The sequence below is a fragment of the Metopolophium dirhodum genome, chromosome 1, assembly GCF_019925205.1.
Source record: "Metopolophium dirhodum isolate CAU chromosome 1, ASM1992520v1, whole genome shotgun sequence".
In the NCBI taxonomy this organism is placed as follows: Eukaryota; Metazoa; Arthropoda; class Insecta; order Hemiptera; family Aphididae; genus Metopolophium; species Metopolophium dirhodum.
Window position 1 is genome coordinate 86,482,967 of NC_083560.1, and position 21,758 is coordinate 86,504,724.

Consider the following 21,758-nt stretch of genomic DNA (forward strand, 5'->3'; position numbering starts at 1 on the left):
ATAACATTTTGGGATTTTTTTGTAAAGTGATAAAGATAACATCTTTTCATCAATGGTAAACCTATGACGATGACTTGATTTATTAGTTTCTTGTAATTGTAACCGCGTAAATAGAGTAATTAAAGTTAGAGCTTAAATGAATTCTAGTTTTATCTATCTTTATTATTCAAGATTTATGATTTTAAGGTATCTGAAGATTTTAATTTGGAATATCTCAGCATAAATAATCTTTTACATGATTGGCTAACATTTTTGAACAATTGAACTATTTTTCAACTACTTTACTGAGCTTACGTAGGAATTCAGTAAAAGATAATTATAGTAATGACTTATTAAAACAACTCCATGCTGTACAACTTAGTGGAAGTCAGTAAATCATTTTAAATAATTTTTTTTGTAAGCTGATTTTGTATTACTCCAATTAGATACGGGAACTTGCAATGTACTGAAACTTCTACTTATGTCTTGTGCCTACTAAAACTCAAATTGAAAATAATAAAAGTTCATAGAGACTATCACTAGTTGAGTTAAGTGCAGCTTTTGTAGTTCATGTAACTGCAAGTTATATTTATTATAATTACATTTTAATTGAACAATTTTACCTAAAATATTTATAATAATGATAATCAGTGCTTATAATTAGAAATATATTTAAATTAATTGGGGTTTTTTTTTATTTATAGTATGGTAGAAAATGTTGAAAGTTTAAGTATCAGCTTAAATTAAGATAAATATTGCTTTTTATTTTCAGAATTTGACTGGACTTGAAAATGAGTTACATAAGAGAAGATAAAAATATTTACAGTATGGTACAACTATTCAGTCATTTATAATATTGGTCGGCAAAGATATATTTTCTGTTCAACATTGTTATGTTACAGTTGATGATCAACTTTGGACATTTGACTGCCCTTTGGAAGCTGTAGATAAGTAAACATATGGCATTACACTGCTGCTATCACAAGAATGCTATGAATCTTGGATCATCTTACAACTACAGCTGTACACTTTAAATACTATTTATGATCGTCAGTCTTCAGTCATTGTTTCATTAAATACTAAAATTAATGGCCTAAGAAAAAACATTAATACTTATATTTGGTATGTTAATTTTTAAATATATTTTATGCGATACAACTATTGTATATTGTCTTATAACGTTTATTAAAGCTAATTTACGCATTAGGTAACATCTAAACAGAAGTCATCCATTAATAAAATCTAACTCTAACAATGTATTACACAATTTAGATAGTGATGCTATTGGTAATCGAGTCTCGTGACTTGAGATATAAACTCCCTACTGCTTGTCGATAAAGAAATGTTTCATTATTTTGGTCTGAAATAACGTTTTCTAGGTCAATACTGTCTGACCTACTTATTGGTATCGATAATTCCTTTGTATTGTTTAATTAAATTTTTGTATGATATTAATCGCGTAACTGCTTTGATTAATAAATATTGAACCATCTTTTATTTTATATATATATTTATAACAAGAAAATAGTTCAATGACCCCGTTGTCATCTGAAATTCTGTATTAAGCGCAGTTAATAATTGTTCAATCGATTCTTCATTTTGTGCAGCTATTAACCGTCTACAAAAATAGCTAAAATAATTTTATTATCTTTTAAATTATTTACAAATACGCAGGCATCTGCTTCACTAGATTTTAAATCGAATTTACATAAAAAATCGGTAAATCTACTATTCCAAAACCTTAGTGCTTGTTTTAATCCATATAAACTCTTTTTAGTTTACACACACGATTAGTATTATCTTCATAACCTATTGGTTGTACCATGTAGTTTTCTTCTTCCAGAGCTCCGTATAGAAATGCAGTTTTTATGTCAAATTGTCTTAATTTGAGATTCTCATTTGCTTAAATCGATAATATAGCCCCAACTGATTCGTAACGAACTACTGGAGAAAACGTTTCTGTGTAATCTATTCCATATTTCTAGAAAATTCTTTCCTAAAGGAATTCTAGGAAACCGTACCTTAAGGATTTCGCCACCGTAACCATTTCGACGCCATAAGTTAATTTGGGAACCTGGAAACTTTCGACTTTACAAAAATACTGATAACGGGCTGTCGTGGTCTGTACGCAGTCGATTAGACGGGTTGACACAGCTGCTACGTACAACTACTGCCACGACCTTATACTACCCCGATATTTCATTATTAATACAACGTATACAAGTATCTCGAATATCAACTACATCGATATTAGATTGTACGGTGAGCCACTGTTACGATATTAATTATTATCACAGAATATAATAATAAATGATAACAATAATTATATTATATATTATTATATATTATGTAGTATGTACATTTTTATTCGTAATTAAATTATATCCCAGTTTCATCTATTAATGATGATATTACAGAAATTGTGAAAAACATTAAAAATAATAAAATTGAACCTAAAACAATTATTGAAAAAAAATCTACCTACAGAATGACACAAATATCTTTGGCAAATCATGTACTGGAAAATAAATTAATCGATTATTCACCACACTTGCAAGTACACATAGTTCGATGTGCCTATTCTAATAAAATACACACAGTAAGTAAAGTTTGTAATAATCTACAATGTACATGTACCGGTATGACTACACGAGAATGTTACCATATTATGGCAGTTAAATTTTTAACATCCGAAATTTAACCACACAAAAATAAAGTATTTAAGTTATCAGAGTTGAAAAGGAAAAGAACCAAAGGAGGAAGAAAAGCACGGGTGATATTGAAGGAAGTAAAATTATTAGAGCAAATTACTAGAAGCTGATGGATTATAATTAAATTTCTCTGGAAAAAAACAATGCCTAATAAAAGTAATTTCATCTCTTGATACAACATATTTTTTTGACTCATTGTACTTAAAATTTTTAATTTGTTTAGTATCTCTTGGACAAGCAGTTTTTTCAATATCTTTTAATGCAACGTATTTGGTTAGCATTTCAGATTTTTTAGTATCTTGTATATTTTTGTATGTTTCCTGTGGTCCATCTTTAAAGCATACTTGACTTTTTATAGCCTCTTTTGTAGATGGCATAGTTCCAACAAATGGTCGAAGTAACTTGGAATTTCCATGTGGTAAGTCAATAGCTGCATTTCTAGATCCTAAATAGTGGATTATTACCAAAGGTTGCAATTGTTCATTGGAGTTTTTCATTGTATATATATGTCTTCGAAATTCTTCAGATGATGATCGTATTTTACCTGTCGATGTTTGAATTTCATAATATTTTTTTAAAACTGATTTATTTTTGCTATTATTGTCACTAGTGAACATTTATATACATATAGCTCTCCGCCTTCTGGTTTGATTGGTGGTGAACTCATAACTTCATAATTTTTTGTATTATTATTCAAAATTTAAATATTATTAATTTACAATTGTATACACCTAGAAATAGTACCTTCAATAATCAGTTATAGTACTCTTAAATAGTAAAAAATGTGTTTTCAAAACTTATAATGACTGTATAAGTCTTTTTTTTAAATAAATTCATTATTACCTAGGTATTTCTTAATTGAATTAAACTTAATTACTTTTTAAATGTAATTTTCATGGAGTAACGTGTTATTTTCCAAGTTATTAAAATAAGTTATGTCAATTATGATTCATGAATGTAGAAGGATATTCGAGAAAAATTAAAACCAATAAAATGTATTTACGATTCTGAAAATTTTAGATAATAAATAATAATCAACAATATTATTAATGATCCCATGAATTAATACCTACTACATACATTTTGTTCATGTATTATATTAAGACATTTTATGTACCTTATGAACCTACTACTTATTAGACATTATGGACTGATTTTGCAATTATTTTTTTAATATAAAGAGTAAAGACGTTGTTTTGTAACGACCAGTGGCGTCATTTGTGGGGGGGAGGCAAGGTGGGCATTTGCCCCCCCCCCTGTCATCATCTGGCGGCCTACTAACGGGTCGGTCGATCCGGCCGGCCCGGGCCGGGTATATGATGCTAGTTTTGGCCCGCAAGCCCGCAAACATGATTCATAACAATCATGTCATTGCTAAATAAAATATAACCATGATTCGTGGCTCGTACTAATTACGTAAATAATTATAAGGTATCTGACATCTGTATTCTATATGTGCAGTGGTGGACTGGACGAGCGGGATACCGGGTTTCCCGCCTTCTCTGTGGGCCGCTGCTCGTATAAAATATATATTTATTAATAAATATTATCGAATAACTAATAAGTAATAAGTATAAAATATTATTCAGCATAAAAACCCAGATTTCTGATTAATTTAAAATGCGTGACCGGCTTGTGTTCGTCCGGTCCGGGCTTGTTGACAACTCATTGTTATAAGTTTAAAAATAGAATTGAAAATAATTATTTTATGTTATCAAAGTGGGTATGAACAGAGTAATAAGAACCTTTCTTGTTTATTGTTTATTGGTTCACTGTTAGACTAGCTATTCACGCTTGACGTTCCTTTCAATTTTATAATTTATAAATTTCCGCATTAATTTTTACAACCTAATAAGATTTTGACTGAAAATGAACAAAATGGGGCCAATTACTTTAAAAAAATTTGTTGTCAATACATCTAATAGTGACCAATATAATATATCTAATAATAATACAAAACAGTCAACTGCAAAAGATTATTTCAGAACTAATTTTTTTTATACTTTAATGGATGTAGTTAATACAAATTTTAAATTACGATTTTCACCAGAAAGTCTTATGATGGCTTCATCCATAGATCATTTTTTCAATCTCAATTTTAATGATAGTCTTCATTTTATTAACCATTATCATGTAAATACCTAAAATTATACTACTATATTGATTTATAAATGACAATATAACTATTAATATATTATTTTATATTCATTTTTAGTCTCTAATGAATGTATACAAGGAATGTATAAATTCAGAAATGACAGTGGCAAAAAATGTTGAAGTTCAAAATATTGGTTCTGTTGTGAATATTGACATAACTGATATTATAAGAGTTTTGTCAGAAAACCAAACAGTATTCCCTAATTTGCAAAAACTATTTACCATAGCATTAACGATACCTATCAGTTCAGCAACTTGCGAAAGAAGTTTCAGTGCAATGAAAAAAATAAAAACTTGGCTAAGGACTTAGATGCTTCAAGAAAGATTCAGCAATCTTTCTATACTATATATTGAAAAAGATATGTCCAAAAATATTAATAGCAATGATATTTTAAATATCTTTGCTGATAAAAACAGATATTTGTTATTAAAATAAAATTAATTATTAATTATTTTTAAATATATTATGTTATTTTTTTTTATTATAACAAACATTTATATTTGTATTAGTAATATATACTTATGTATAGGATGGGGGTGCGGGGGCAAAGCCCCTGCGAGTCACTTTACATTTGATTGTTATAGCCCCCCTAAAAATTTAACCAAATGTTCGCCTATGTCTAGCGGCCCGAGATCCAAACTTTGTTAATTGTTTAAGAGTTTAACCGTCGGGCTGGTACCGAATTGGTTTCCGAGCTCTAACCCCACGTTCCAAATTGGTTCTCGTTCAATAAAATTCTAAGCAGGGAGGGAATGTGATACATCTTAGTAAACATTGTAATAAAATAAACGAACTCTAGGACGATTTGGTTCATTAAATTATTATTTTTATGTTTATTATAAATTTTCAATAAATATTTATATGACAGTGTTTTCTTTTGTATTTAATTATACCATTTAAAACAGTTTAACAATTGAAAATACGTTTAACAAGGAATAAGGTTGATAATATCGATAAATTCACTTGGACTCACGCTAGTTGGTATTTGGAATGAGTGATATAGTCGGCAGCTTGGCTGGATTGTGGCAATGTGGTAGATGAACGGCACAATGGACGGGCGATTAGCAGCGTTCTCGTGGGCTCGAGCTAGTTTTATTCAACGTAGTATGGTCGTATTAAGATTACTGGCACTACGGGCGGACGGGTGTACGAACGATTGGATCATCGCAGGAAAAAATTTTTTGTGATCCATGATGTCAAAAATATCCACCAGAGTGAGTCACGTCTAGTCTAATCCTTATCATCTTATCAGTTATAGTTGATAAAACAAACCAAAAATAATTATGAAAATAAAAACAACATTTTTAAATTTTGCTATATTATGTGTTTATGCCTTATTATAATATATTACTATCGTTGTTTTAAATTTTCAATCCTTAGCTATAAAAATTGAACATTTTATAATTTTTAACTACGTTTTAAAAATGTGTCACAATACAATAATAAGAATAATAATTTAAAATAAGTTTCAAGCTTTAAAAAATTGTCGATACAAACATACAATCTAGTTATAGTAATAATAATTTCAAATAAGTTTTACGTTTTAAAAAATTTCAAATTTAATATCGTCATATCTATGTCAAAAAAAAAATAAATCATAAAATAATAAATGTTAAAATAAATCATAATTAAATATTGTTTACAAGTAAGAATGATCAAACGCTGGTGTAGTACTTATAGTTAAAAATTCAGTGGAATTTTTCAATGACTCTCTAATTTGTGTACCCTCAATTGATGATAGAGTTGATAAATGTTGATTTATTACTATTTTTTTTAAATAAATCTTGCTTGCGCTTCAATTTTTCTTTTTCTCGTCATTTCTAAGTTTAACGTTTTTTTAAAATCTATTTTTTTTCCTAACGTTGTCAATATGTTATCGCACTGTTTAATTGTATACATTTGATCTTCTATATTCATATTTGCTAGAGTATGCATACCAAGTATCATTTCTAATTTGTTTTTAATTTCTTCATTGTTTATCATAATATTTTCATTTTGCTTCAAATTTTCTTGATTTTGTAAAAATCCATTATCGACAGCTAAATCACATAGTAATGGCAAAGAATGGTTTTCATTTTGTACTGTTTCTGAATCTGTTGCAGTGTGTCGTTTGGCACATGCATGTATATGTTTACAAATGTTAAAATATATAACATTATTCATGCAAGTACATTTATAAGTGTGTACACATATTTTACAGACATTACAACGTAATAGACATGATACTGTTGTTTTTTCGACTCAATATTGAATATGTATGTCTGTCTCGGAATTAACCAACCAATTACCATTAACTTCAAAAACCATATCCGGTGTAAATATCTTACTTTGTTTGAAATTCTTGGTCCAAATGATCTGTGGCAAAAATAGTATACATACTCTTTGTTTAAATTTATTTTTATTGATGACAACTTGACAAAGTGGCACTCTTCTTCATCTTCTATATTTTTTTTCCATTTGTTAAAATCTGTTAATTTATATTTTATTAAACTATACTTTTTTAGTTATTAGGTTACATTTACATAACTGACAAATTCAGTTTATGAAATATTATAATAAAATACATACATGTCCGCAATAACATCAAAAGTAAAAACCAATATTTTCAGCCAAATCACAAGAAATGTTAATATTTGACCTATAACATTTGAACAATATTAATACTGAACAAACATTTTATAAGGAACGATACTTTCCAGTAGTGGCTGTCAAACTTGGTAAATGAAGAATTGTATGATAATACATACATGTCCACAGTAACAGTATGATTGCCATTTTGCAATCAATAAAATAATGTAAATACTTATTAATAATCTAAATATGCTACAAATGTTTTAACAAATTAAGGTTGCATCCTCCACTTACCTTCAATTTTCTCTTAATAACTGAGTCATAATATAGATAAAAAACCAATCACAGCCAAATCAAAGTAAATGTTAACCAAATATAAATCACCTATAACATAACCAACCAACAATATTAAATCTGAACAAACATTTTATGAGGAATGATACTTCCAATTAGGGAATGAAAAATGTTATAATAATAATACATACATGTCTACAGAAACATCAAAAGTAAAAACAAATACTTTAACCTAAATCACTGAGTACATAAAAAACAATAAGTTAGTTATAATAATTGTTAACGGATATATAATGTTTTATTATAAATTAATATACCTTCTATAGCGTTAAAATTTAACATTGTTAGCTCAATATTTATGTTATGAGATTTGTGTATCGTTACAATATGTATATTTTCAAACAATATATTCCCTTACACATCCATCTAGCTAGTTGATAAGCTCCTGGACGTTTAAAATGAATACCTTTAGGTGGTACCTTACCCAAAAAAATTATTACCAATTCCAAAAATTCGTTGTAATCATCCCTTGGTAGATTTTGGTTTAAAGTATCTTTACAAAATATTATAACATCATCGGATACTTTATGCAATATTTTTTTGACCTCATTATCACTTACCCAAGTGCTATATTTCGTTTGATCTATTTGATTCCAGTTATTTTTAAAACGTTTAAAAATAGGAATTTTGGGATCAGACATTGTTGTAAGTTTTGAGTATGAGAAAACTGATTGCAAAATAATTTCAAATATATGATGCCGACAAGCCAAAAACATTATTGGTCGGTTTAACATTTGTTCTAATAGCACACATGATCCATTTAATCTACCGCTGTTGGATGCTGTTGTATCAAAAACAAACGCTTGCACTTTTTCCAACATACTCCAATCATTTAATGTGTCATACACTGCAGAAGAAATTTCCTTTCCAGTACCAGATGACAAATGTGGTACTCCAAGAAGTTGTTCTACGTTAGGTGCTGTTATAATAACTGGTAATCTGTCTACATTTTCGGTTCCAATCAAATTAGGAAGTATTTTTGAGTCCCAGTGGACAACTGCAAAATTAAGATTTAATTAATGAAATGCTGTTTTAATTTCGGAAGATATTTGGTAACGAAAACTTTCACGACTTCTTTTAACTGAAGAGCGATTTATTGCATAGTCATTTACATTTACATTAAATACCTCGGCACATGCTATTAATAAGTGAACTGCATCCCTGTCACTAACCTTACATTTGTCTAAAGCTGATGCTAAACGAATAGTCATAATTTCTTTCCTACCTCGTTTATTTTTAACTGGCATTATAATATTTTCACACATTTCCGAATCTGAAGTGTTAAGCACATTACGTTCATCATCACTTGATATACTCTCCTCAAAATCAACAGTGTGAGATGGGCCTAAGAAAAAAATAATATTACAAATAAAATAATAGATATCTGATATAGTCAATTTTATATTGTTTATTATGTAAATTATTGTTATTATAATTAGATAAATTATTTATTTTTTTAATATAAAATTAATTTACCAGGTTGCATCATGAATGTTTGCTTAAACAATTCTCTCCTTTGCTCTCGTTCACATTTTCGTCCTTCAACTGCACATAATTTTTTGTCCACACCTGCTATATACCCGACACGACATTCTTGTCTTTGTAAAGTTAGAAACTGCTTGTCTTCATCAATTTTAATTATATTGAAAGCGTCTTTGTGGGCAATATCGAACAAATTATTTAAAGAGTTGTCATAACTACACATTTTTCACAACTACACCAATTACGAGTTACACTTCGATTTTCGTAATTCACATATTGTATACCATGATACTCCAAAACAGTATCAATTTCGTCGTCATTTTCATATTCAGGCTCAAATAAATAAGCACTAGTCATGGTGAGAATTTTAATTTAGAAAATATTACACTAGTGAATAGTGAATACGTTGCCCAACTGTCGAACACAGACTGAACGTTGGTAATCACACGATATGCGTTCGACCAAAATTTAAAAATTAAAATATAAAATTCCATACAAGTTAATCATCCCTAACATTTATGCAAAATTTAACAAAATTTTAACAAATAGAAATTAATTCAACGAATATTACATTTTTCAACTAATAAAGATTTTAAGAAAAACTAGAATACAATATTGTTATCCGTGAAATAGGTTATTGCCGCGACCAACGATAAGTGAGAAGTTACTAAGAAAACTACACTGAATGTTCCTTTATAGTTTATGAACTCGGAGCCACTATGTATAGATGACTGAATAACAACATGTTTGCCATCTATGGATCCACAACAATGAGGAAAGTTCCATTTTTCGGAAAAATCTTTCTCGATAATTTTCCACTCTTCCGTGGTTTGTGGTATTTTGAAAAATTTACTAAAGAGTTTTAATTTTTGTTTTAAGTATTTGAATATGACATGATAAATAATAATACGTAAATGATATCGTTCAACAATATTTTTAAAAAATAAAGTAAAAACTTCGTAAGCTACATACACTTTTTATAAGATTTAAAGTAAAAGTTAAATAATTATTTAAAATATTTTGACTCAAAAGTATTTTACAAAATTATGTTAGTTTAACAAAACTGACATATACTGATATAGTAGAGGAAACAATTAAAGAAATATTGTGCTTATGTATTTTTAATATTTTTCAACTACTATGTAATAACATATCAGGAGTCTTCTATTACATTTGCAAGCTTTTTTCCAGAAAAATAAAATCGAAATCTATTTTGTGGAAAAATATTTTTTTAAACCATTTGTTAAAGGTCGAGAATATTATAACAGAAAATTTGTTATAAGTGTTTTATTCTAAAAGAAGAATTGTTTTAGATTCTGAGCGGAGCTATGAATGTATTGATTTTACAATGATGTGTGTTTTTTTTTTATTATTTTTTTTTGTGCCTATTGTTACTTTTTATGACAGTAACAATTCTTAGATTTTCTTCAACAGTACCTTTTCTGATAGGAAAGTGAATCTAGTTAGTACTTGGGGGGGGGGGGTGAAATTCCCAGTAGTGTCCAAAAAAACCGTGAAAAACAAATGAAAAATTAAGGAATTTAACACAAGCCTCCTGATATATTGTTACAATAGCATTTGAAAAATATTAAAATTACAAAGGCACAATTTTTTTTATAAGCATATAAAGTTCAAATATTGACATAATGTATAAAAATCTCGAAAATGATTAACTATTGTAATTAAAAAATTATAAAATGCACAATTTTTTATAATTAAGGATTGAAAATTTAAAACAAAGATTCTCATAAATAATTTATACTGTAACTAAAAAATAAATACATATATGTATACCTAATAACAGTTATTTTTCACTGACATTTTAAATTCAAATTTGGACGAAATTACATATTAAAACCAAGAATAACGATTTTAGTTATTTTTTTGTAGTTTAAAAATATTGTTTGTTGGTATATGAAACTTTTAGAGTATAATATTCAATATTGTTATATTTTATATACAGGCAATGATATTTTCAAATTTAATTTTTTTGGAAAAAATGAATTTAACCTTCTGTAGTAACTACTAATGCCTATAATACTAAAATTAATTATTTTATTCACAATAATATCATCAAATACACTCGGTAAAATATTAAAGGTTGACTAACCATCTTCGCTCAGAATCGTTTTTCGTATAAAATGATATTAAATAATTAAATTCAAATGTAGTACCATCCATTACAGTTACCCACTTGTAACCTACTATACAGCAGAGTTACATCCGCTTGCCCACCTTTTTAGTTTTAAAACAACAATTTATTTTTTCTTGTTAGGACTTACCAGAGGAAATGCCATCATCTGCAGATATGTTTGATAACTGTAGTGTCGAAGAAAATGTGGATATCAGTCCAAGTACTGTGGAAAGTTGTACACCACCCACTCGACAAAATAATAAAAAACGTAAACTTGTTTCTACTGATGTTATTGAAAAGCGTATGGAAGATGCCTACAATATTATGAAAACTGTTTGTGATAAACCAAAAAAAAATCGATGCCAACTTTACGGGGAACTTCTTGGTGAAAAATTAAGTGAATTTGATGAAAAAACACAATATTTACTTATGCACGAAATGGATACTTTAATTTTGAAAACAAAATTTCAAATTGAAAATCAGCTACCCACAACTTCTTAACCGAATTACCATTTGGAAAATCTGCAACAAAATGTTCCGACTGCTTCATATAACTCCTATAATTTTCCCACTTCTATCAATTCAGCATCTTCGTACTATTCCCAACCATCTTCTTTTTCTTACGCTCAACAGTTCCAACATCCTCAGAATATTTCACCGATATCTGGAATGACTTCCGATGAATCCAATACTGGTAATACTCAACACGCATATCAGTAATGTTAAGGTTTATTTTTTTATTTTTAAGTATTTTATTATACCTACTCTTTATTCAAGGTTATATTTTATTTACATAATGATTTAAGATTTCTCTGTTTTTAGTTTTGTTATATTTATTTGAAATAATAACAAAAGCAATTTATTAAATATTAAGTTATTCAAAGTTAGTAACAAGTCAAGTAATAACTAATAGTTTTAATTTTTATTTGGACAATTATAATGAGGACAAGAATTTTTTTATTTAATAGGTATTTGATGATATTTATGATTATAATTTTCTGATTACAGTATGTATCGTATATTATTAAAAATTAAACACGTTCATGTAATCTTACCTTGATTTCATCCTTAAGTACATCTATCAATGTGTCACAAACATCAAACACGCATCGGGAAACAGTTTGGGAAGAAAATTTAAATAAGTAAGATAAACTTCTGAAACTGTCACCAGAAGCCAAAAACCTGAGTGTCACTGCTAACCTTTAATAATTTATTTTAAAGTATGTTAGATAATAATAAATATTTAAAAAAAAAATGATAATGTGTGGTAACCTTTCTTGTACAGGGATTGCTTCCCTCATAATTGTATCATTTTTTTTAATTACTGGTTCAATTTTACTAAGTAAAAATTCAAAGTCAGTGACTGACATCCTGCAAAAGTTTTCAAATTTACCAGATGATTCTCGTCTTAGGTCCTCCATGAGATTTGTGGCATTGTACCTATCAAAGTATTATATCATAATCATTAAACAATAATATGTTTCAATGGTTTTATAATCCAAGTTATATAAGTTCCTATTTTAATTTAAAATATAGTTAGCAGCTACACTGTAGGTGGAATATAATATTGCGGATCCGTAAATCGTAATACCTACGTAGTAAACGAGGAAATCATTTTCTAAAATAGTTTTTGTTTGAATGGTTGCTATAATGCTATCATAATTTTTAAGTATTAAATGGACATATTTTGCAAATGATTAAGTACCTACAAAATGTAAGTATAAGTAGTAAGTACATAAATTAATACATATTAGGTATACACTATACAGGTAAAACTAATTAACTGAAAACAGTTATTATATAAATAGTAAAACTTATTTTGAATATGAAATAAAAGAATCTATTTAATATTCTATTATTTTATATATACAAATATATACATTGGTAGCTATAAAGATTTAAAACGTAATGAATTTACTTGTTACGACTTTGATGTATTGCCGTCATCCACCACCTTCTCTTTTTTGGACTTTTGACTTTTTTCTTATTTTTTAAATATTCACCACACATAACAATAAATGAAGCACAAACTAGTGCTTTGTCATTTTCACTTATCATAGTCCAATAAATTATTTATTAAATTGTGTTAAATTACAATAATAAATTATAAACTATTTAGTTGTTACCTAAGTCTTTACCACACAACGATTAGGATTAGACTAATTTCTAACTTAAATTTCACAAAAACAAAAAAGTGAAAATATTATTATTTAAGTGTCCCCCCCCCCTCACCACCAATATTTGCTTTAACAGCCAGCAGTGGGAACAGTGTACTTGGCTACTTGTACAAGTGCTAAAGTCAAGGCCGTATCTAGAAATTTTTTTCGGGGGGTGGGGGGTCCAAAACATGTATATTGTAATTTTATTGAATTTAGATTTTGACTTTTGATATTTGGTTAAAAATAAGACAGAAAAAGATTTAATCTTCTTTTATTAAAATATAAAAAAATCAAATAAACAAAATTACTTTGACATTTTGTCACCTTACACTATACAAATTTGAAATATAAAATTAAGAAATAAAAAAAAAAAATGCAAAAATACAAATCATATTATTTTAAACTAATAATATGTTTCTATCTTTTTGAAGAGCAAACTGGTTTAATACTTCATCGGGATTAACCGTAACATCTCTATGGACACTTAATAGAGCTAGTCCAGTTAGTCTTTCTTGCCCCGTAGAGTTTCTTAAAAATGTCTTGACTCGTTTTAATGTCGAAAAAGATCGTTCGGGAGTTGCTGTAGAAACTGGTAATGTAGCTAGTACTTTTAATAAAAAATGAATATTTGCAAAAATTTCAGGATTACAATAATTTATTGCTTCTACAGCTGTATGTGGACGATCTACATCTTTGAAAGCTATCCATTTTCTTTTCCACAATTTTAGTTCTGAAGGTAATTCGTCAACGTTTATAAACTCTGAATATAAACTAAAATCTGATTCTAAAATTGGAGATTTCAAACACATTTTAGGTATTAATAAATACAAAGACGATAATATCGTCTTGTGTTTGGAAAACCGTTCATTAAGTTGACTAATGAAATCATCATAGAATGGAATTGCAATTGCAATACGAAAATAATCTTCAGGAATTTTGGTATCCACATTTATTCTATTTGTTGAACGACTTACTAATCTTGGTATTTTTATTTTTTCTTCCTCGTTCACGGATATGAACAATTGTTCTGATTTATTGAATATTTTTTTGAAATTTTCATTAATATTTGTTCGCATATCTTTCACTTCACTTAAAACAGTTTCAACATGATCTACTGCTTCGCTTAAATCGCATTTTACCGACTGCAATATTTTACATAATGGTAAAGTTATAGAAAAAAGTGTGGTCGCAGTTATCATACTTATAACAAATTCACTAGTTGTTACACACTTATATAACTGCAAAGCTTTAGATGATGTTTCAATGTCAACAAATAATTGTAGTTCTTCTAATGTTGTAACAATAGGTTTATATATTTCTGAAAATCTAAGCATACCATCATGATTTTCAACCCACCTAGTCTCACACATGGAAGTTAATTTTGTCCATTTAGTTTGAGGAAGAAATTCTTTTATTTTATTTTTTAATAGTTCAGTTTGTTTAGCCGATATTTTAATAAAATTTCCTACAGATTTTATTGTTCCAATACAATTTCGAATATGGTGAATGTTTTGCAGCGGGATGTACTTCTCTTATAACAGACTGTACTCCTTTAAAATTACCACTCATGGCTGCGGCGCCATCATAGCCTTGGCCAAGTAAATAGTCACATTTTATACCTAGATTTTTTAAAGTAACTAGAATTACTGTGGCCAAATTTTGACCAGTGGTAGAATTTACTGGTACAAATTGTAAAAAGTCTTCTTTCAATACATAATTGTTGATTTCATTTTTTTCAATATTTAAATTATTGTCTAAATAACGTACACACAATGACAGTTGTTCAACACGCGATACGTCAGTTGTCTCGTCGACTAATACAGAAAAACATTTTGCCTGATTAATTTTGTTAACTAACTGGTCTTGTATAATTTTTCCACATATATTTATAAAATTATTTTGAATCACAGGACTTATATACGAAGCATTTAACGCTTGATTCTCAATGTGATATGTTAGATTTTTATCTTCACACGAAATGCGCATTCTCAATAATGCTCGGAAGTTACCATCATTGTAAGTAGGTTCAGAATTGTCTAAAGAGAGAGGTCCGTAATCGCTAGTACCGCGTAAAGCTATTTCTTGACGCCCACAAATAATAATTGTTTGAATAATAGGAATTAATCTCTTTCTATTTTGATCAATTTGAATAGCACGCGCTGAATCTAATTTTTGAATAATATTTTGACAGTTTTTGGAATAAACAGCTACAAAATTATCTGCGCGCATGGCATTAGATTTGTGAAATTCAGTTTTACTATGTTCATTAAATTTTTCAATCGCTTTTTTCCAGTTATTAAAAGGTTTTACAACTAATGTATTAAGTTTCTGGTGACTGCCTTTGCCACCAAATTCGCGACCAAATATCGCACAATATTTACAAACTGCACCTTCCTTGTTCATCAATTCTCGAATAAACAACCCAAGGAAAACGCTTAATCCATCCTAATTGAAACTTTAAATTTTTTTTAGATTTGTAGTTATTGGAAATTTGTAATTTTCATCTGGTGACCAATGATCAGTTAATAATTTAAATTTTATTTCATCACATACATTTTTACCAAAACATTAGCCAATATCGTTGTCTTCAACTATTTGCTCAGCGTCCGAATTTAATATATTATTTTCGGTTGTTTTCAAATATGTGGTTGAATGACTACATGATGGCTCTGGCGTGTCTATTTATGGTAGAAGAATAGGAACATTATCAGTCTAAAATAAAGTTTATGAATTAACATTTTGGTAATTAAATTATTAATATACATAACACATGAAATAATATAACGTACCTTTGGAAGTTTAGAAAAATAATTTGACAGTACATTTTTGTTTTCTCGTTTACTCATTGTGATGAATTTAGAAAACGATTCGACGTGTTTGTCACAAACTTGCAGACGACAAAGTGGTATAATAAATAGTAATATAATTTATAATTTACACAGATCTAATATTGTTGTTGTTAATCTCGGTGACCCCCGACCGGCATCGACAGCGGTCGTTGTCCATCAATAATAAACAATCTATTATTAGCATAGACGTCAGATTTCTATGGAATACGCGCGTTTGTATAGAAGTCTGTGATTATTATTATTAGACGCTATAATATTTTCATATGATATTATGATATAAAACTAAAAACAGTCAATGATTAATTGGAGCTTAAGTCATTTTTGACTGAAAATATTTTTATGTTGGTACCTATTAAAAATAAATAATTATTTTAAACATTTGTAAAATATTGAAGAAATTTCGGGGGGGTCCAGCCACCCTGGACCCCCCCCCCCCCCAGATACGGCCTTGGCTAAAGTATTGGCCTACTTGTCAAGTACACCAGTCGTGTGAACACCCTCATCGTGCACTGGCCAAATGTACAATTATTGGCGTATTTAACAAGTACACCAGTCGTGAGAATCCGGCTTTACAAAATATGCAAGGCAAATTATTTAAAAAAACACATTCAATTTCTAACTTAAAATATTATGTTGCAAAAAGTTCAAAACAAAAAGTTTATAAGAAACAATTTAAAAGAAAACAAACTGAAATACAAATTGAGGATAATCAGGTAAAAAGCACCAGTATAATTAATATTACATAACAAATGAAGAAAATATCTGTCATAAATATAGATACACAACTAGATGACAAATCCAAAATAATCAACAAAACAGAGTTAAAGGAGAACTGTGTTCAAGATATATTCTCAGATCTATAAGACAACACCGATACAATCATTAAAACAGAGTTAAAGAAATACAGTATTCAAAATATATTTTTGGACCTAGAAGACAACTCAAGTATAATCTATAACATAGGTGATCAACAAGAAGCAAATACTGAAATAGTTAAATGTATCCCGGTGTTATCTGCCAGTAGTATATTTCGTTTTCGTCCAATAAATCTCAAGTGGCAAAGAGAATAATCTAAAAAATTAGGTTTAAATTATGTCTATAATGAATATTTTAAAACATCAAGAAATTCAGTTCTCCATCCTCCACTCGAATGCTATAGTATAGTAGGTGATGGTAACTGTTTTTTTTAGGTGCATCGCATTATGTGTAACAGGGACTCAAGTGAACCATCAAGATATTCGACAATTAATTGTTGATTACATGCAAGTAAATAATGAAAAAGTAGATAAATTTTCTGGCATCAAAAATTATTTGCAGAATAGTGGAATGAAAAAATTGGCAACATGGGCAACTGATATTGAAATTTATTTTACTGCTGCTTTATTTGAAGCTGATATGTATACTTTTACCCTAAATTCAAATGGAATTTTCAACTGGCTAAGGTATCCAAGTTCTTTAACCCAAAAAGAAGAACCAAATTATAATAAATTGGCATTATATCTGAATCACAAAAATTCAAACCATTTTGAGGTAGTGATAAAAGTAAAGAAACAAGGTCGTTAAAATGAAGAACTGAATAATACTCATAAAGTTAAAATTATAAGCATTGTTATTTTAGTAATTATTTAAGAAGTTATCATTTATTAGCCAAATTAAAATATTTAATTCAGTATCTGATTTTAGTTATTTTTTTTTTAATGTATTAATTTATGAAAGCTATAGTAATTATTTAAGATATTATTATTTATTAGCAGAATGAAAATTTTTATTCAACAGCTAATCTCAAAACCTGATATTTTAGTTATTTTTTTTTTGTTTTTTTAATGTATTAATTTATGAAAGTTGTTTTTTGTTTTTTTTCTTATTTAGCATATATTAATTTTATTTGTTTAAAATAAAATAGAATCAAAACAAATAAATATGTTGTATCTAAACATTGGGGACGAGGCTTATACATTATAATTCTATATACTGTATATATATTTTTTGTTTTGGAAAATGCATGTCTGTATTAGCTGAAAATAATCAAATCATCACAATATTAGCACAGAATATTATAAATATAAAGAAATATAAATCATATTGGGTATTTTAGGAACAGATAATTATTGAACTTACCTTTCAAATAAAGTTGCTCTTCTGTATAGTAGGTGTTGAGCAAGGAGGTAATTTTAATTAAAAACTGGGGGTGCTGAAGCCCTTTTTATGTTATCTTATGGTTAAGAATATCCAGAAACCGTTCCATCCTAATTCAAAAATTACATAACTAATAATGGTTATGCTGGTTTATTAAGTTTGTTATTATTTCATTACACATGTAATGCATGAACTATTAAACCATAAGCTCACATTTAATTTTAAAATTTAATTATTGTAATATTGTCCGCTTTTTACTTTTATCAAAAATATTTATTAGATCATTTGTATCAATTTTATTGGTTAAATCCTTTTCAATGTACAATAATATTGACACATTTTTCAATTTCTCTTGATCTATTGAAACGCTAAGCAAAGTTTTTATTTTTCTTAGGGCTGTAAACTATCATTTGCATGAAGCTGAACTTATTGAAATTGTAAAAGCATCAAGCAATCTGAAATTAATCAAATGAGATGACTACATTTTTCAGATTATCATAAAACTTGAATCTGCATCCTTGTAGATTGGTTCAAGTTCTTTTAGCCACTGTATATTTGACACATAACAAGTATCAACTCCACTCCCGGATTTCTTAAATTCCTTTATTTTTTTAATTTCCTGAGCATATGTGGAGCGAATATTTTTTATTTTTGTTTTTACTTCTGGAACACCAAATCCTTCTATTGCCATTGCTGTAACGATACTTCTATAAGCCGATTCACGCATATGTTTATTTTTGTAAGATGAAGATTTAAAATCCCACAAACAATCATGCGATTTGTACTCTTCAATAAATTTGATAATGGTTTTACAATCTCACTTTGTTGACATTTTGTTAAATGCGTTAAAAAATAAGTAATAAACAGTAAAACAATTTTACAAATTAGACAGATAACAATGTGTTGATAACAAGTGTACGAATTCACAACTACTACGTTGCACTCGGTTAGCGGTTTAGACACGCCGAGTAGGTACAGTAAAATCTTTGTAGTGGAGTAGTCACTCGGCCAAGCAAATACAATGCGTGTAAACGCTTCACTCGGTCAATTCCGGTACTAGACCGAGCAACATAACGAGTGACACGGCCGAGTACTCGTCACGTGTAAACAAGGCATTAATATCTCTTAAAGTAATATTTTTTTTACATCGTATCTTCACAAAATCATTTCATATAGCCATAGTTACAATAATTTAACATTTTAAAAAAATTTAAAGAATTTTTTTATTTGTGTTGTGTGCTCCTTTAATAGGTATGTAACGAGCTGTGACTACGTATATAATAATAATAATGATATATTCAATAATAGACATAAATACTGCAGGGAGCACGTAACCCCGGGCGGCATACATCGATAAAACTAATAGTAGTAATATCAGTAATCCCGGAAAGCCTACATCGATAGGAGTACAAGACTAATAGTAATAACATCAACGGTACCGCGCAACACGTGATAAGTATATGCACGCATTATCCATATTCTAGGAAAAACGAATAATATAATAAGCGTAAAAGATCATGACTTTGTACAAAATATATACTCCTAAAATAACATAATTATACGAATGACGTCTAAAGGTGACCTCAGGAGTACGCAGGTATATACCGTTTTTATACTAAAATGCCATAGTAGGGAGCTATTAGGAATACCCAACGAGGTACGTCGATGGACAAGTGTCCATCAGACGAGCACCAGAAAAGAAACCACCAAGTCAATTATTAAGTCACATCTCGTTTACCAAAGTTATTAGTTAATTAATTCGTACTTAGAATATTTACGTTTAAATTACAAATAAATATACATAACTCATACATTCAACTTGTTATTTATTTCAAAATGCTTCCATTATTGAGCTGAAGTAGTTGGTTCGTTACAAATAATTATGTTTTGATTTGTATGTTTACAGAAATCATATCCTTATATATAAGTATCAAACACATCTACATTTAGTACAGCGATAAGGCATACATTTGATTCTTGTTTTGAATATCACATTTTAGCTTTATTTAATTATAAAGGGAAAACTAAACGATCCTTTATAGGCCTAAAATTATATTCAGTTATGTATGGTGAGTTGAGTAATGTTTATTTAATCATTCTTATTTATACTTCACTAGTTCGTTTTCATATTCTGAAATATCATTAGAAATTAAAAATTGAAAATAACTTTATCCTAATGTAAGTGTTTATTATGTTTCAGAAGCTTTATCTGGTTTCCGGACATCTCCACTTGAAGAGTAAACGTTCCACAAGGTTACTGACAACTATATTCGACATGCCTTTAAAAAAGACACCAATATAAAACCAGTTTCAAATTAATTTATATAAACACTTAAAACACGTACTATCAAAGTTGTTAGTTTTTAGATTCTGAGCGAAGCGATGAATGTATTGATTTTACAATGATGTGTGTTTTTTTTTTTATTTTTTTTTTTTTTGTGTCTGTCATCACTTTTTAGGACAGTAAAAGTGCTTGGATTTTCTTCAATAGTAACTTTTCTGATAGGAAAGTTAATCTAGTTGGTACTTTGGGGGATCAAAAATAAAAATTTCAGTAGTTTTCACAAGCGACGTGAAAAACAAAAGAAAAATTAAGGAAAAACGGGAAATTTTACGCAAAATCTGTTTTCGAGAAAATAGATTTTGGTTTTTGGTGTAACTCTAAAACAAATGACCGTAGGGACATGAAATTTTGACTGAATGTTTATATTAGCATTTTCTATACACCATCAAATTTACAAAATATTTTGACGCTTTTTGGAGTGTTTATGGACATTGTCAGTTTTCAATTTTTTTAGTTTTTTTTTCTATAAATATCAATAACATTTTATCTGATGAGTAAAAAAGCTTGAAAATTTAATAGAAGGCTCCTAGGTTATTGTTTCAAAGGCAGATGAAAAAAATTAAAAATCCTTAGTCACAGTTTTTATTTATAAGCATTTAAAGTTCAAATTTTGACAAAATACTGAAAAATCACGAAAATTAGCAAACTATTTTGAGTTGAGAATTCATAAAAATTTTCTTTTTAAATCTAAGATTTGAAAATGTAATATAAGATTACTCATAAGTTTGTCTACCTTTATCAAAAAAAAAATGTCTACAAGAAACTTAAATTAAATTTTTATGAGCTTCTAAAATTTATATTTTTACAACATTTGATATTCACTCGATTTCTCATGTAACAATTTTCTTATTTTATTGTAATTAAAAAACGAATGACTGTAG

General features: G+C 28.3%; 2 protein-coding genes across 2 annotated transcripts; both read right to left on the bottom strand.

The window, feature by feature from the left end:
- Positions 1-11,966: 11,966 nt before the first annotated feature.
- On the bottom strand, positions 11,967-13,447 carry LOC132943131 (uncharacterized). The gene is made up of 4 exons (XM_061011961.1): positions 13,308-13,447; positions 12,662-12,829; positions 12,445-12,589; positions 11,967-12,080 (listed from the first exon to the last, which is right to left on the bottom strand). The coding sequence occupies exons 1-4, from the start codon at positions 13,445-13,447 to the stop codon at positions 11,967-11,969; spliced, it is 567 nt and encodes a 188-aa protein (XP_060867944.1).
- A 499-nt stretch (positions 13,448-13,946) lies between these two features.
- Positions 13,947-15,951, bottom strand: LOC132943135 (zinc finger MYM-type protein 1-like). The gene is made up of 2 exons (XM_061011975.1): positions 15,111-15,951; positions 13,947-15,013 (listed from the first exon to the last, which is right to left on the bottom strand). Exons 1-2 carry the CDS (start codon positions 15,949-15,951, stop codon positions 13,947-13,949), a joined length of 1,908 nt encoding a protein of 635 aa, XP_060867958.1.
- Positions 15,952-21,758: the final 5,807 nt, after the last annotated feature.